Raw genomic sequence first — 18,352 nt, forward strand, 5'->3', positions numbered from 1 at the left:
AACATGAAAAAACAAGGGAAAAAAGGATTACAAACAATGCTGGACAACTTAAATCTACAGGAGGACCTAGAGGCATCAGAAAAATGGACACAGAAAGAACTCAAGGCATACCTAACTCAGATGGAACGGAATATTAGAGAAGACATGAGACAGCAAGTCCAAGAATTGAAAGTATATTTTGAAAACGAAATAAATACACAAATCCAAATGGCAAAGAACGAGCTCTACCAGAAGATAGAGATTTTTTTAAAAAAATCAAACAGTAATCCTAGAAATGCAGGAAACCATAAACCAAATTAAAAACTCAAACGAGAATATCACAAATAGACTAGATCAAGTAGAAGTCAGAACATCAGATAATGAAGACAAAGTTTATCAACTTGAAAAGAATATACTCAACACAGAAAGGATGCTTAAAACTCACGAGCAATCTATTCAAGAGATATGGGATGTCATAAAAAAAACAAACTTGAGAGTCACTGGGATACAAGGAGGTATAGAGGTCCAAACCAAAAAATAGACAACCTATTAAATGAAATAATCCTAGAAAACTTCCCAGAGATGAAAGATGAAATGGATTGCCAAATCCTGGAAGCTTATAGGACGCCAAACATCCAAAACCGTAATAGACCAACTCCAAGACACATAATTATGAAGATATCCAACATACAGAACAAGGAGAGAATATTAAAGGAGGCAGATTACATTCGGGGTAAACCAATTAGGTTAACGCCTGATTTTTCATCACAGACTTTGAAAGCGAGAAGATCCTGGAACAACGTATTTCAAACGCTGAAAAATAATAGATTCCAACCAAGAATACTGTATCCAGCAAAATTAAGCTTCAGATTTGACAATGAAATTAAAATCTTTCATGATAAACAAAAGCTAAAAGAATTCACAACCAGAAAACCAGCACTACAAAGCATTTTGAGCAAAATACTACAAGAAGAGGAATTGAAATTAGCACCCAAAACTAACAGTGGGAGGTATCTCAGTAAAGGGGGAGAAAAATAACCAAAGAGGAAAAACTAGCCAAACTAAAATAAATAAATAAATAAACATGACTGGAAGTACAAATCATATTTCAATTGTAACCTTAAATGTTAATGGCTTAAATTCACCAATCAAGAGACATAGGCTAGTAACCTGGATTAAAAAAACAAATCCAACAATATGCTGCCTTCAGGAGACTCATATGATAGGAAAAGACATACACAGACTGAAGGTGAAAGGTTGGGAAAAATCATACCGCTCACATGGCCCTCGGAAGCAAGCAGGAGTGGCCGTACTCATATCGAATAAAATCAACTTCAAACCTAAGTTAATCAAAAGGGATAAAGAAGGACACTATATACTGTTAAAAGGAACCATCCACCAACAAGACTTAACAATTATCAATTTGTATGCACCAAACAATGGTGCGGCAACGTTCATAAAACAAATTCTCCTCAAGTTCAAGAGTCAAATAGACCACAACACAATAATTATGGGTGACTTCAATATACCGCTCTCGCCATTAGACAGATCCTCCAGACAAAAGCTGAATAAAGAAACTATAGAACTCAATAACCTAGACTTAACGGACATATATAGAATATATCAACCATCATCAAATGGATACACGTTCTTCTCATCAGCACATGGATCTTACTCAAAGATAGATCATAAGTTATGCCATAGGGCAACTCTTAGTAAATACAAAGGTGTGGAGATAATACCATGCACCATATCTGATCATAATGGAATGAAACTGGAAATCAATAATAAAAGAAGGAAGGAAAAATCCTGCATCATCTGGAAAATAAACAATATGTTACTGAATGATCAATGGGTTACAAAAGACATAAAGGAGGAAATCAAAAAATTCTTAGAGATAAACGACAATTCAGACACAACATACCGGAATCTATGGGACACAATGAAAGCAGTTTTAAGAGGGAAATTCATTTCCTGGAGTTCATTCCTCAAAAAAAGAAAAAACCAACAAATAAATGAACTCACACTACATCTCAAAAGCCTAGAAAAGGAAGAGCAAAACAACAGCAAATGTAGCAGAAGACAAGAAATAATTAAAATGAGAGCGGAAATCAACGAAATTGAAACAAAAAAAAACATTGAAAAAATTGATAAAACTAAAAGTTGGGTCTTTGAAAAAATAAATAAGATCGACAGACCCTTAGCCATGCTAACGAATAGAAGAAGAGAGAAAACTCAAATTACTAACATACAGGATGAAGAAGGCAATATCACAACAGACACTACAGAAATACAGAAGATAATTAGAAAGTATTTTGAAACCCTATATTCTAATAAAATAGAAAATAATGAAGATATCGATAAATTTCTTAAGTCATATGAATCTGCCCAGATTGAGTCAGGAAGACACACACAATTTAAACAGACCAATAACAAAGGAAGAAATAGAAGAAGCCATCAAAAGACTACCAACCAAGAAAACCCCTGGACCGGATGGGTATACAGCGGAGTTTTACAAAACCTTCAAAGAAGAATTAATACCAATACTTTTCAAGCTATTTCAAGAAACAGAAAAAGAAGGAGCTCTTCCAAATTCATTCTATGAGGCCAACATCACCCTGATACCGAAACCAGACAAAGACACTTCAAAGAAAGAAACTACAGACCAATATCTCTAATGAACTTACATGAAAAAATTCTCAATAAAATCCTGGCGAATCAAATACAAAAGCATATCAAAAAAATTGTGCACCATGATCAAGTAGGATTCATCCCTGGGATGCAAGGCTGGTTCAATATATGGAAATCAATAAATGTTATTCACCACATCAATAGACTTAAAGATAAGAACCATATGATCATCTCGATAGATGCAGAAAAAGCATTCGACAAAGTACAGCATCCCTTTAGGTTTAAAACACTAGAAAAACTAGGGATAACAGGAACTTACCTCAACATTGTAAAAGCTATATATGCTAAGCCTCAGGCTAGCATCATTCTAAATGGAGAAAAACTGAAGGCATTCCCTCTAAAATCTGGAACAAGAGAGGGATGCCCTCTCTCACCACTTCTATTCAATTTAGTTCTTGAAATACTAGCCAGGGCAATTAGACAGACAAAAGAAATTAAAGGAATAAAAATAGGAAAAGAAGAACTTAAAATATCACTATTTGCAGAAGACATGATTCTATACCTAGAAGATCCAAAAGGGTCTACAAAGAAACTACTAGAACTAATAAATGAATTCAGCAAAGTGGCAGGATATAAAATCAACACACATAAATCAAAGGCATTCCTGTATATCAGCAACAAAACTTCTGAAATGGAAATGAGGAAAACCACCCCATTCACAATATCCTCAAAAAAAATAAAATACTTGGGAATCAACCTAACAAAAGAGGTGAAAGATTTATACAATGAAAACTACAGAACACTAAAGAGAGAGATAGAAGAATATCTTAGAAGATGGAAAAATGTACCCTGTTCATGGATAGGCAGAACCAACATCATGGCGATATTACCCAAAGTTCTCTACAGGTTCAATGCAATGCCAATCAAAATCCCAGTGGCATTTCTTGTAGAAATAGATAAAGCAATCATGAAATTCATATGGAAAAACAAAAGACCCAGAATAGCAAAAGCATTTCTAAGCAGGAACTGTGAATCTGGAGGTATAGCGATACCAGATTTCAAACTGTACTACAGAGCAATAGTAACCAAAACAGCATGGTACTGATACCAAAACAGGCAGGTGGACCATTGGTACAGAATAGAGGACACAGAGACCAATCCATAAGATTACAACTTTCTTATATTTGATAAAGGGGCTAAAAGCATGCAATGGAGGAAGGATAGCATCTTTAACAAATGGGGCTGAGAAAACTGGAAATCCATATGCAACAAAATGAAGCTGAACCCCTTTCTCTCGCCATGCACAAAAGTTAACTCAAAATGGATCAAAGAGCTTGATATCAAATCAGAGACTCTGCGCCTGATAGAAGAAAAAGTTGCCTCCGAATTACATATTGTGGGGTCGGGCTCCAAATTCCTTAATAGGAAACCCATAGCCCAAGAGTTAATAACAAGAATAAACAAATGGGACTTACTTAAACTAAAAAGTTTTTTCTCAGCAAGAGAAACAATAAGAGAGGTAAATAGCGAACCTACATCCTGGGAACAAATTTTTACTCCTCACACTTCAGATAGAGCCCTAATATCCAGAATATACAAAGAACTCAAAAAATTAAACAATAAGATAACAAATAACCCAATCAACAAATGGGCCAAGGACCTGAACAGACACTTCTCAGAGGAGGACATACAATCAATCAACAAGTCCATGAAAAAATGCTCACCATCTCTAGCAGTCAGAGAAATGCAAATCAAAACCACCCTAAGATACCATCTCACTCCAGTAAGACTGGCAGCCATTATGAAGTCAAACAACAATAAGTGCTGGCGAGGATGTGGGGAAAAGGGTACACTTGTACATTGCTGGTGGGACTGCAAATTGGTGCGGCCAATATGGAAAGCAGTATGGAGATTCCTGGGAAAGCTGGGAATGGAACCACCATTTGACCCAGCTATCGCCCTCCTCAGAATATTCCCTGAGGACCTTAAAAGAGCATACTATAGGGATACTGCCACATCAATGATCATAGCAGCACAATTCACAATAGCTAGACTGTGGAATCAACCTAGATGCCCTTCAATAGATGAATGGATAAAAAAAATGTGGCATTTATACACAATGGAGCATTATGCAGCACTAAAAAACGACAAAATCATGGAATTTGCAGGGAAATGGATGGCATTAGAGCAGATTATGCTAAGTGAAGCTAGCCAATCCTTAAAAAACAAATGCCAAATGTCTTCTTTGATATAAGGAGAGCAACTAAGAACAGAGCAGGGAGGAAGAGCATGAGGAAAAGACTAACATTAAACAGAGACGAGTGGTGGGAGGGAAAGGGAGAGAGAAGGGAAATTGCATGGAAATGGAAGGAGACCCTCATTGTTACACAAAATTACATATAAGAGTTTGTGAGGGGAAAGGGGGAAAAAAACAAACAAGGGAGAGAATTGAATAACAGCAGATGGGGTAGAGAGGGAAGATGGGAGGGGAGAGGCGGGGGGATAGTAGGGGATAGGAACAGTAGCAGAATACAACAGTCACTAATAGGGCATTATGTAAAAATGTGGATGTGTAACCAATGTGATTCTGCAACTTGTATTTGGGGTAAAAATGGGAGTTCATAACCCACTTGAATCAAATGTATGAAAGATGATATGTCATGAGCTTTGTAATGTTTTGAACAACCAATAAAAAAAAATTAAAAAAAGAATTTTTATTTTTGGTAATATTAGAGAGAGAAAAATTGTTTTGATGATGAAGTGCTAAAGATAAAACAGGGAATACAAGTATGGAGTAAAGGTGTAGATAAGAAGGGTGAAATCTTTTAAAGATATGCAAGTATTCAAATATAGAAAACTAAAGCATTTCCAGGGCCATTAAAGCAAAATTTCACTGACTAGATAGAAATTCTATTCTGGCATGAAGACAGCCCAGAAAGATTTGGAGAAATACATTCATTAGTAAAAGATAGGGAAAAGGATGAACTGGAAGATATTATGTTAAAAGTAATAGCAGTATTAACTAATTTCATTCCAATTTCTGTTAGTTGGTTTTGTATAACTTTGCTATAAAATGAAATATTAACCATATTTTAGTTGACCATCTAAAAACATTTTGTTGAATATGTATGAAGTTCATGTTCCTAATAGAGTATAAAAAAGACTATTTCAAATAAATACCAGATATAAACATTATTATTATTCAAAGATAATTAAACTAGGCTTGCCTTCTTCCTAAAAATTATCCATAATAACTTTCTTCATGATAAGAAATTAAACAACACTTCTGGTAAAGGTCAGGCCTCATTTCCCTTAATTTATTTTTTCCCCATTTCCCTTTATTGAATCACACATGGAACAAAATGCTGTTACTAAAATACCCTGTAAAGACAGTTAATAGTCTATTGTAAAAAGTCAGCATATAATTACATTTATCATACTTATGTTTATCATACTATATATATTTGTCTTTCTGTTACTAGTGAAAAGAATTAATAAGACTACACATTTTAGTAGGTTATAGAAAAGATTTAAATGAATGGCATTTGAAAGGAATATTTTATTAATACTCCAAATGTTGCTTATTACCACAGATGTTTAAAAAAAACTAAACAGTATTTGCTTTCTGTAGCAATTAGATTATTAGTACTACACCTGTGTTTTCTGTTTTCACTATTATTGACATTGACACCATGCAAAAATTTCCTAATAAATTTAAGTTCCTAACTATAATTATACCAAAACTCTCTCTACAACAGTTCTGAAAATGGACTAAGATTTGTTTTATTTGTACATAGTGTCTCTGATCATATTCAATATTCCTCCCTCACAATAATGAAAAAAAAAACTTTTAAAGAGAGCCTATGCAATTTTATATAACCACTATAATTTATTTATTTTCTGACTTCAAAAACTTTTGAATATTTACAAAAGAAAGAGACATCTGCTATGGATTAAATGAATATTTTAAAAGGTCTGAATTGAGGCTGGGTATCAGTGGTAGTGCACTTGCTTAGTATGTGTGAGGCACTGGGTTCGATTCTCAGCACCACATATAAATAAGTAAAATAAAGGTCCATTGACAACTAAAAATATATACATACATATACACACACACATATGTACACATATTAAAATAAACAAACAAATAAAAAGGTCTGAATTGCCACTTAATCACAATGAAGTATACATTCAATAAAATTTCTGATAATCTAATGTTAAGTAGTTACCTCTATTATAACACCTCACTTCCCTTTGTTAGGGATTAAAAATTGTTTCCCCAAGGATTTGCAGTAATGTGGTCCCAATTTTTAAAAAATATTAAACACATACAAATATAATATATAAATACACAAGTATGGAGAAAAAAGATCTAAAAAGCATATATTATTCAGGTCATAAAAGTGGTAATATCCTAGTACTCGAACCATGTTTGTATTTACTCTTTTTTTTTTTTTCTAATTTTCTATGGTGTACCTAATTGTTTCTAAAAAATACAAAATTGCTTAGAATGAGTTAAATGAAAAATGGTTCAGGGCTGGTTGCAAGAAAGGAAAAAACAAATCTCTTGAAGGCATGTATCCTTCCAAACACCAAAGAATTACTACAGATAATGTTCTCCCTGGAGATGAGCTTCCAATTAAAACACACAGACACATCACTACCACCACAAGACATAGTAAGCAGAAAACAAAAAAGGAAAGATCCAGATCTCCACATATTTCAGATTTTATAATTATCAGAGGCAAAATCTAAAATAGAAAAATTTTAAATATCTAAATAAAGAACCAAAAAATTAAAGAACAAAATGAAAAAACATACATAAAGAAGTAAAGAGACCTTCTAAAAATGAAAGATGTAATCAATACATTAAACAGAAGGTCTGACACAGATGAGAAGCAAATTAGCAAACTAGAATTCTGAATAAATTAGAATACAAACCAAGATAACATAAAATAGAGTTTAATAAACAAGGAGGATAGAATAGGTAAGTTTACTATTAAACACATACAAATAAAATATATGAATACACAAGTATGGAGAAAAAAGATCTAAAATATATGAATGTTAATTTTATTTTTTATTTAATTTTATTTGTGGTGCTGGGGACTGAACTGAGGACTTCATGTATGCTAAAAAAGCACTTCTACCACTTGAGTCACATTCCCAACCTTCTTATAATATTAGATTAATAACAGAATATGAAGAGACAGGGCTGGCTGGGGATGTGGCTCAAGCGGTAGCGCACTCGCCTTGCATGTGTGCGGCCCGGGTTCAATCCTCAGCACCACATACAAACAAAGATGTTGTGTCCACCGAAAACTAAAAAATAAATATTAAAAAATTCTCTCTCTCTCTTTTTTTTTTAAAAAGAGACAATATTAGAAGAAACAGTATTAAAATGAAGAACATGAACAGTATTTTAGCCAGGAGAGAAAACAGCTTAAACCAAGAACAAAAATTAGTCTAATAATTAACCCCAACAGAGGAAAAACCTTGCAGAGATACAAGAATAAAATCTGCAAAGCCCTGAGAAAAAATAATTGTCAACCTAGAAGTTCATACCCAAAACTACGCAGAGCAAGTTCTTCATATGTGAGATCCTCAATTCAATCCCCAGCACAAAATAAAAAACAAAAACATAAATAGTTGAGATGAAGACAATTTCAGAAAATAAACATTGGGAAGCCTTATTATCAGCACTCTAAACAAATAAAAGATGTCTCCATCAAAATACCAACGATATCTTCCAGAACCAGAAAAAAATAGTCCTAAAATTCATATGGCAGAATAAAAGACCCAGAATGACCAAAGCAACCCTGAGCAATAAGAACTAAACTGAAGGTTTCAAAATACCTGACCTCAAATTATACTACAGAGGCATAGTAACAGAGGTAAGACACTGGTATCAAAATAAGACATGAAGACCAAGGAATAAAACTGAAGACACAGATACAAACACAAATAGATAGTCATGTGATGCCCAAAAAAGGAGCCAAAAACATACATTGGAGAAAAGATAGTGCCGCAGTCCAGCAAAATAACGGGGTGGGGGTATGACAAGCAACTTGTGTACATTGATATAGCAGGAGTGGGAGCTGTTTATTGTAGGACAGGAGGGGTATATATACATTACACACAGCTTATCTTAATTAACATAAAGTAGATACAGCAGTCAACCAATAAGGAATCTCCACACTTAATGGCTCGCTGGTGTTACTTCACAAACCACTCCCTCTGGCAAATTGCCAGGCGCCATCTTGACTTGTTTACAGACCCTAACAAGATAGCTTTTTAAACAAATGATGCTGGAAAAACTGGATATCCATATGTAAAAGTATGAATCTAGATCCCTAGCTCTCACCCTGCACAAAAATCAACTCAAAGGGTATCAAAGACCAAGGAATTAGATCAGAAACACTGTGAATGCTAGAAGAAAACACAAGATCAACACTCCAACATAATGGTACAGGCAATGCCTTCCTTAATAAGACTCCTAAAGCTCAAGAAATACAACCAAGCTGGTCACAGTGGTGCACACCTGTAATCCTAGCATCTCAAGAGGAGGAGGCAGGAGGATCACAAATTCAAAGCCAGCCTCAGCAAAAGCCAGGCGCTAAGCAACTCAGTGAGACCCTGTCTCTAAATAAAATACAAACTAGGGCTGGGGATGTGGCTTGGTGGTCGAGTGCCCCTGAGTTCAATTCCTAGTACTCCTTCCCCCAGAATAAAGAATTAATAAGTGGAATTCCATCAAATTAAAAAGCTTCTGCACAGCAAAGGAAACACGAGTATGAGGAGACAGGCTACATAATGGGAGAAAACCTTTGCCAGCTACTCTTCCATCAGGGGATTGAGATCCATTTACAAAGAACTCAAAAAAAAGAACAAACAAATAACCCAACCAAAAATGGGAAAATGATCTATACACACATTTCTCTAAGAGTAAATAGAATTGGTCTTAATAAAAATACAAGAAAATTAGGGCTGGGGATGTGGCTCAAGCGGTAGCTCGCTTGCCTGGCATGCGTGCGGCCCAAGTTCGATCCTCAGTACCACATATAAACAAAGATGTTGTGTCTGCTGAAAACTAAAAAAATAAATAAATATTAAAATTCTCTCTCTCTCTCTTTTGAAAAAAAATACGAGAAAATGTTCAACATTCTTAGCAATCAGGGAAATACAAATCAAAACTACACTGAGATTTCATCTCATTCCAATTAGAATGACAATCATCAAGATTACAAATAACAATTGCTAGTAAGGTTGTGGAATATAATGCTGGTGAGACTGAAAACTAGTATAACCATGTGAACTAAAGTCAGTACTACATTGATACAAGCATACAAGTGTTTCTAGCAGCACAATTCATACTAGACAAGTTATGGAACCAGCTTAGGTGCCCATCAACAGACAAATGGATAAATAAAAATGTGGTATATAAATGTAGTTTTGCTTAATCATAAAGAATGAAATTATGGCATTTGCTGATAAATGGATGAAATCGAAGAACATCATGCTAAATGAAATTAACCCGACACAGAAAGTCAAAGGTTGAATGGCTTCTCTCCCATGTGGAAGTGGAGGGTGGAGAGTATACAAAGGGTGGTGAGACCTCTTGAAAACAGAAGAAAGACAGATAATGAAAGAGGACTAAGGGAGAGGAAAGAGGGAGGGAAAAGTACTGGGGAATGAAACCTACCACATATGCTATGTCCACGTATGATTATGCACTAACCACAATAATAACAGTAGGGTGATAAATAAGAACTGAGCAAACAGACCAGGGAAGGAGAAGAGGGAAAGGGTAGGTACTAGGGAATGTAAATGATCAAATGATGTTTCATGTGTATACAAATAAGGCATAATAAATCCACTATTATATATAATAAAATTGCAACACTACAAAGTAAAATTTAAAAAACAAAGATGTACTTCAGTAAGAAAATGATAGCAAAAGAAAGTCTTGGATACAAGAGAAAACCATGAGGGAGGGGGAAAGGGAAATATGTAGCTTGACATAAAGAAACACTGGTTTAACTGATTTAAAAATACTTTCAGTATCTAATCTATAGGGTGAAAAAAAAAAGAACAAAAATAAATAAGAGCTTAGGGCTCAGAGTACAGCTCAGCAGCATAGTGTATGACTAGCATGTATGAAGCCCTGGGTTTGCTTCCTGACACCACATCAAACAAACACAAAAATAAAATAAAAGCTTTAAAGTTATGAGAGAGAATAAATAGAGTTAAAGCTTGTAAGGTCATAGTACTATTCCACAAAGGTATAATGATGTTGACTAACTTTGGCCTTTGCTATTTTAAGTATGAAAATATGAAAGGTATAATTTTGAGTCATCTCTGTAAAAAAACAAAAAGTAAAAAAATTTTAATAATAAGAAAAAAATTTAGAATTACTGGTAAATGATCCCATTCTTGAGAAAGATTTAATAATTTTAAAGTTAATCTGCACCTACTAATATTGTTTCGAAGCATGTACCAGAAAGCTTGACAAATCCACCATCACAAAAGGGCATTTTAACTCTTTTTTTTCAAGAGACAAAAATTAATAAGGCCAAGCCAAGTAATTAACAACAAACATCAAAGAATCAGAAACATAAGAAACCATATTTTTGACCAAAAATCAAAATAAAAACATTTAAAAACTGAAAAAAAAAAGTTTGGAAATGTAAAAGTATACTTCTCTACAGACTTGTAACTGAAATAAAGCATAGTAGAAATTAGAAAAATGCGTAAACATTTTAAGATATACCAAACTAAAATCTGCATAATGCAGTCAAAACAATTTTTAGAGGGATAATGATAAACTTAAGAATACTCTAATTTAAAATCTGAAATATACACCCAATTCAAGTTTTCTGAAAGACAATTAAAAACATACTCTTCAAAAGCATAATTCATGTAGACTAAGAAAGTATTACATTATGCAAATTCTCATAAAACTGAGAACTGGTCTTAAAACTACATAAAATGCAGTAATTTTTAATTTTAAACGATTAAGAAGTGTTGTCTTATATTTTAAATATTTTAAGAATGTCCAGTAAATAATCCAGGACCTGGCATATAATAAGGACTTAAGCATTTAAGATTTATTCAATTAGTGTTACTAAATAGCACAGCAATATAAACATGTAAGTTGTTATTAAAATCACAGATTTAAATAAAGGAACACTTACCTGGTAATAAAATTTTATCTGTCTCACCAAAATGGATAGATTATGAATTCTAAGTGAAGCATCATTGTTGACTTTTTTATTTACTCTCTGACTCTCCGATTTTGGATTACTGAAAGAAATTTGAAAAATGCTTTACAATTACATTGAATGTAAATCAAAACTACATTGAGATTTCATCTTACTCCAGTTAGAATGGCAATCATCAAGAATACAAATAACAATAATAAATTCTAACAAGAACCTGGGAGAAAAGTCCATTCATACATTGTTGGTGGGATTGCAAGTTAATACAATTGCTTTGGTAGGCAGTATGGAGATTCCTCAAAAAACTAGGTATGGAACCACTCTTAATATTTATCCAAAAGAACTAAAAATAGCATACTATAGTGATATAGGCACATCAATATTTCTAGCAGTTCAATAGCCAAGTTATGGACCAGCCCAGATGTCCATCAACAGATGAATGGATAAAGAAATGTGGTGCATGTGTATATATATGAGACACACACACACACACACACACAATGAAGTTTTACTCAGCCAAAAAGAAAAATGAAATTATAGCATTTCCTGGCAAATTGATGGAAATGAAGAATATCATGGTAAAATGATATATGCCAGATAGAAAGTCAAGGGTCAAACATCTTCTCTCATATTTGGATGCTACAGGAAAATAAGGGGGAAAAAGCTAGAACTCCATGAAAGAAAGGGAGATCAGTGGAGTGGAAAAGCAGGTCTGAAGGGGATGGGGGAAGAACAGGTAAGGGAGAAAATGCAGAATGAAGTTGACCAACCTATGCTGTGTGTATATGTGAATGTACCATGATAAATTCCACTTTCACGTATACTTACAAAGTAGAATTTATAAAAACCATTAATAGATGGAAGGAAGGCCAGTGGAATAGAGGAAGGGGAATGAGGTGGTATGTGATGGGGAGAAGGGTTGGGGAGGAAGAGGTACTGAAGAATAAAATGTATAGTAAATTATAGTCCATACATGTATGATTATGTCAAAATGAACCTCACTATCATGTATAGGTATAATGTACTAATAATTAAATGTACTAATAATACATTGAAACGTGATTAATCCTGTATTTTGTTTATAAAATTGTGTAAACATTTTCATTATTGGATACAAAAAGACAGATGTTTTGTCATGTATTTTGTGCTTCTAACTAACACAAATACATCTGATATTCCAAAATCAGTGGTAAAATAAATTTGAAACCTGGGTCAGACATTGTCCTTTATTCTCATGTTTTCTCTCCCCATTCCTGAGATGAATAACATCTTAGTCCTAACCCAAACCCTCACTTTTAAAAACTGGTACTGGGGATTGAACCCAGGTGTGCTCTACCACTGAGCTACATCTCCAGACTTTTTAAATTTTCATTTTGAGATGGGTTCTTTTTAATTTGCCCTGGGTGCCCTCAAACTTGCCATCCTCCTGCCTCAGTGGGATTGTAATTGCTGGGATTACAGATGTGTGTGACTGAGCCTGGCTTATTCCTTTTGAATATATATTTTACTCAACCAAAACGAATCCACTTAAATCAAGAATTTAAACTACTGGCTAATAACCCAATAAATGTTACTTATTCTCCCTAGGTAATGGAGATTATATTTGAGCAAATGTTCTAAAGAAATAAAGAATGAAGTGGATAATGCAAGTTAACACTTTCATATTGATAAACTTTGTAGATTCAATTAAAGCAAGGGGCTGAATGATTATGAGGACACACTGAAGCAGAAAGAGTAAGGCCATAATTAAGAATGGGAAATAAAATTAAAATGATGGCATCAGAATAGATGGTTAAGTTGAGGCCAGAAGACAAGCATGTACAAGCTAAGTTCTCATTAAGAGAAACAAGCCAAGCTATAGAAAGATGATGCCAGCTTAAATGACAGATAATAAATCAAGACACCCTGTTCAAAGGCTGAGTTCAGAATATCAGAAGCAACCTAAGCAGTCACTCAGTATTTTCCCATGATTACAGAATTTAATCCTCCACTTAAGGATGCAGAGAAGTCAAGAAATTGACACCTACCCAATATGGAATGCAAGCTGAATAGAAAACTCTCATTCCTTAAACCACCTCCTTTTCTCACAGCCCATTGCACTACTGCCTTCAGGTCCTTCCCTAGGTGAATTAGAATGAATGGTGCTTTATTTCAGCAATGTTCCTTGAGTCTCCTTTACAATCTTAGCTGATGACCTCAAACAACTTTTGTTTTGGTGTGCTATAGTTATCACTATTTACTGTATAAGAAAGTAAAACTGCTCTTTTTCTTCATCGAGGCCCCCAATGGCAGACACAGAGATGCACTTTGTTTTTTTTTTTTCTTTTTTTTTTCAGAGATGCACTTTGTGAGGACCCTGATGGGCAAGATCATCATCCTCAAGGTTGACCCTTGTGACACATCTGAGAATGCCAAAGCCAAAATTGAAGATAAGGGGGCATCCCACCTGATCAGTGGTGTCTGCTATTTGTGGGCAAACATCTGGAGGACAGAATGGCTATTCTCTCTGATTACAACATCCAGTAAGAGTCCACCCTGCTGCACTTAGTGCTTCACCTGCAAGACGGCATCACTGAGCCTTCCCTGTACGAGCTTGCCTAGAAGTATAACCGTGACATGATTATCTGTTAGAAGTGTTATGCCCACCTTCACCCTGTGTTGTCAAATGCCACAACAACATGTGTGGTCACATCAACAACTTCCACCCCAAGAAGGTCAAATAAAGCCCTTTATATGGCTCCTTTCCCCAAAGGGGTCCCTTCCTGCTCAAGCAAGACCCAATTCCTTACTCTCAATTCATATCAAGTGTGCTACTTGTTTTCTATTCACTTATTCATTGATAAATCATTCCAAAATTTCACTATTATACATAATGCAGCAATAGGCGGTGTTTTCTCATACATACATCACATGTTCAAGGTTTTTTCTGAAGGAAAGAGAAGAACTATTGGGGCATAAGGTATATGCATTTTCATTTCTAATAAACGCTGCCAAAAAGATCTTCACAATGGCTGTCAGAATTTATACTCCCACTCTTAATTCCTTTTCTCATATACCTTTAACATTTTACATTTTACAGGTATCAAGCAATTGTGCTTTTATGTTGTAACTGGTAACTCCATGATTACAATATTAACCATAAGAATCTTTCATGTGTATTGACCATTTTAATCTCTTCTACTATAAACTGTAAAATATTCATTTGCCTTAAATTTCATTTACTTTTCTAATGAAAATAAATTATCAGGATTTTACACAATGTTTTTTAAATTCTTTATCTCTAATGAGTTATGAGATGACATTCTTTCAAGATCACTCAATTGACAGCCTGGAATAGATGCTCCCCACTAAAGTTTCTGTTTCAAAGATCACCTGGATAACAGAGTACTTATCTGCAGAACAAGGGAGAATACTAGTAAGGCAGGCTGAATATGAGTTGTGACTGATTAATGCTTACTGTAGGGGAAACAATGAGTAAAACCAGACCAGCCCAAGGCAAATGAGAATTTAAATGGAAAACTGGGTCTCTGAAGTCAAAGCACCAACCAGAACTAGTTAGTCTTATAAAAACAAGGAGACTATAGCATAGCAGTCAAGTCATGCGTCATGGCAAACAAAGCCAAATAGCAGCATGGTCAGGAAGTCATGGTTAAGAACTCAGACAACCAAAGGGAAAAATCTTGGCTTATATAATCAACTCCAGTACATTTTTAGTCAGTGAGCTACACAAGTACTCACTGAATACCTACTATACCAATTATATTACTTAATATGTATAAAAACTTCAGTAGTCAAGCTTTCATTGTGGAGAAAAGTTCATCTGTAACTGGGAAAACCAAGTAGAAACAACCCCAGTGTTAAGTTCACCTATAGTTATATAAATTTAAGTTGCAACCATAACCATTCAATAAATACCATCTTCCATCTTTTTATTTCTATTTTATTATATATTTGGAACCCCTTATATACCTCTCACCCATGACTGTTCCTATTCACACACTGATAACATTTAGAGTAAGAAAATACTTGACAGAAACCTAGTTTCACTATAAATCAGAAAGTTGAAGTCCAAACCTGTAATTTTCTTCCCTAGTGCTTTTTCCCTTTATTCTTTTTAAGACTTTTTTCTTAAAGGATCTTTTAGGAAAACAAAGAAAAAAATGACAGAAAGGTTCAAGCAATATTACCTGTAAACTTTGAGCATATTCCTAATTCTGTTTTCACAGAAAGTAACTAAAGATGATTTGTTCTTTTCCCACCAGTTCATTACAGTGACATAAACAAAAATACTATACCTATTTATAGTTTAGCTCATTAGTTCATGACAACATAATTTGGACCAGTCAATGAAATTAACAGTATCCTAATATATTTGTGGTTTCATTTTTTTGGGGAGGGGGAGGGTACCAGGGAATGAACACAGGGGCACTCGACCACTGAGCTACATCCTCAGCCCTGTTTTTTGTATTTAATTTAGAGACAAGGTCTCATTGAGTTGCTTAGCTCCTCACTTTTGCTGAGATTGGCTTAGAACTCACAATCCTCCTGCCTCAAGCTCCCAAGCCAGTAGGATTCCAGGCCATCCTCACTATGCCTGGCTTGTGACTTCACTTTCACTTTAACAAATTTTATGATGCAAATATTATCTTTGTGACACAACACAATGTTATCAAGTTTCTCTGTTTTCTTTAAACTGATTTATTTTTTCAAATAAATATTTTGCTTATTTTGTAGTGCTGGGGATCGAACCCAGGGCCTTGTGCATGCTAGGCAAACATTTTATCTCTGAGCTACATTCCCAGACCTCAAATAAGTTTTAAAATTTTTCTTTTAAATTTTATGTTTAACACTTTTCAAGTGGTATCTCAAAATTTATTCAGTTTTTAGGAAGTCTGAAAGTCTCCTTTGCATAAAGCTCTTCTAAGAATTACCAAGGTTTCAGAATTTAAAATTTTGGTTTAATCAAATCTTTTTTGTAAAAACAACTAAGTTCACGTTAAGTTCTTCTAGCTTTTGAGAAAACCTGCTTTTAACAATTAATTCTGAGTATACATAAAAAAGAGTTTAATTTTGATATATTAATGGTATCAGATGAAATTATTTTAGAAATTGAAGGGAAAATGAAAAATACAACTTGAGCTAGAGAAAACATTTAAAAAACTTGAGGAGAAAAATACTTTCAAACCTAAAAACAGCCTTACACTGAACAGAAATCATAAAGAGATTGAAATAAAAGTTTTCTACATCCTTTATAAAACGGTGCTGCTTTGTATCTCCAAATCTTTGAAATGAATACATGAGATCTGAAAGGACTTCTATGATCTGGTAGACCCATTAAGAAACTCAGGAGAATAATGAAGTTCTTTGGTTGACTAGGCTAACATCCAGGCACTTGAAATCCCCAGTTTCAGTTTCTAATCTACCTTGCACTTGGTTGAAGGTTATTTTAGTATGAAACAGAACTGCAAAGTTTCTACTTCATAGTCTATTACCATAAACTTTCTGCACTTTGAGGCCAGGATAACCACTAAACATTCTAGGCATGAATCTAGAAAGTAATAAACTTTCAGTTACAAGGCTCAGGTTTCCCATTTGATGCATGTCTAATATGAGAAAGGGTCACTCTGACATATGTTAGGATCATAGAAAACATGTCCTTTTGCCCGAAAGATATGATCTTTACATGTGAGAAAAACTGTCCTCAGGTTAAACTGCTAAAAAGTAAGTTCCACTTCTATGAAAAATAGTTGAATATTTAAGGATGAATTTACAGAAAATTATGCAAATCAACACACTTAGTAACTTCAGGAAAAATAATACCTAATTTGGCAGCAAACATTTTAAAGTTACAATAATGTAGGTACTGATTACTAACAAGTAAACTTGTAATTACAGTTTTATCAGGACAGGGTAAGGAGAAATACAGATAAGAGACATAAAAAAAGATAAAATCTTATCTGCCATTATCAGGATATCTACAGATAACATCTAAAAGCAATAAACCAATAAATACCAAAGTAGGCATTTTATATAACTATAAATAATACATATAAAAAATAGGAAATTTTTTGTGCAAAAATTATAAGTTTTTACTCTGGGGAATGGAACTAAGGGGAGAGAAAGAACAGTGAATTGCTGGATTTTGTTATAAACCCTTTGGTATTAACTAACCCTTTTAATTATGCAAAACATGTTTTTAAGGAGATTTGAAAAGCATCTCCAAAAAATTTTTTGCTTCATGAAGCCTGTCCATTTTATTTACTTCTTTTTTTTTTTGCATGTGGGATGATTATTTTCTTTTTATTTATTTATTTATTTTTATTTCTTAATACATGACAAGAGTGGAATGCATTACAATCATAATTATAATTAAAAATAAAAATATTTATAATTAAATATTTATAATTATAAGTAAAAATATTTATAATTGCTTATTATTTAGCAGAAGCATATTTAATAAAACTGTATTATATGTTGAATTCAATGCTAAGGATTCAGAGTCATAAGAAATCCATGAGACTATG

The 18,352-nt window shown here is 33.9% G+C and overlaps 1 protein-coding gene across 2 annotated transcripts in view; it reads right to left on the reverse strand.

Moving 5' to 3' along the window:
* The window catches only part of Ccdc88a (coiled-coil and HOOK domain protein 88A), a 133,872-nt gene that overhangs the window by 95,881 nt on the left and 19,639 nt on the right, over positions 1-18,352 (reverse strand). For both annotated transcript variants that reach the window (XM_026399893.2, XM_026399892.2), the window contains exon 3: positions 11,805-11,913. In XM_026399893.2, coding sequence (XP_026255678.1) covers positions 11,805-11,913 — 109 coding nt within the window. The remainder of the gene's footprint in view (positions 1-11,804; positions 11,914-18,352) is intronic.

Source organism: Urocitellus parryii, chromosome 12 (genome assembly GCF_045843805.1).
Source record: "Urocitellus parryii isolate mUroPar1 chromosome 12, mUroPar1.hap1, whole genome shotgun sequence".
Classification (NCBI taxonomy): Eukaryota; Metazoa; Chordata; class Mammalia; order Rodentia; family Sciuridae; genus Urocitellus; species Urocitellus parryii.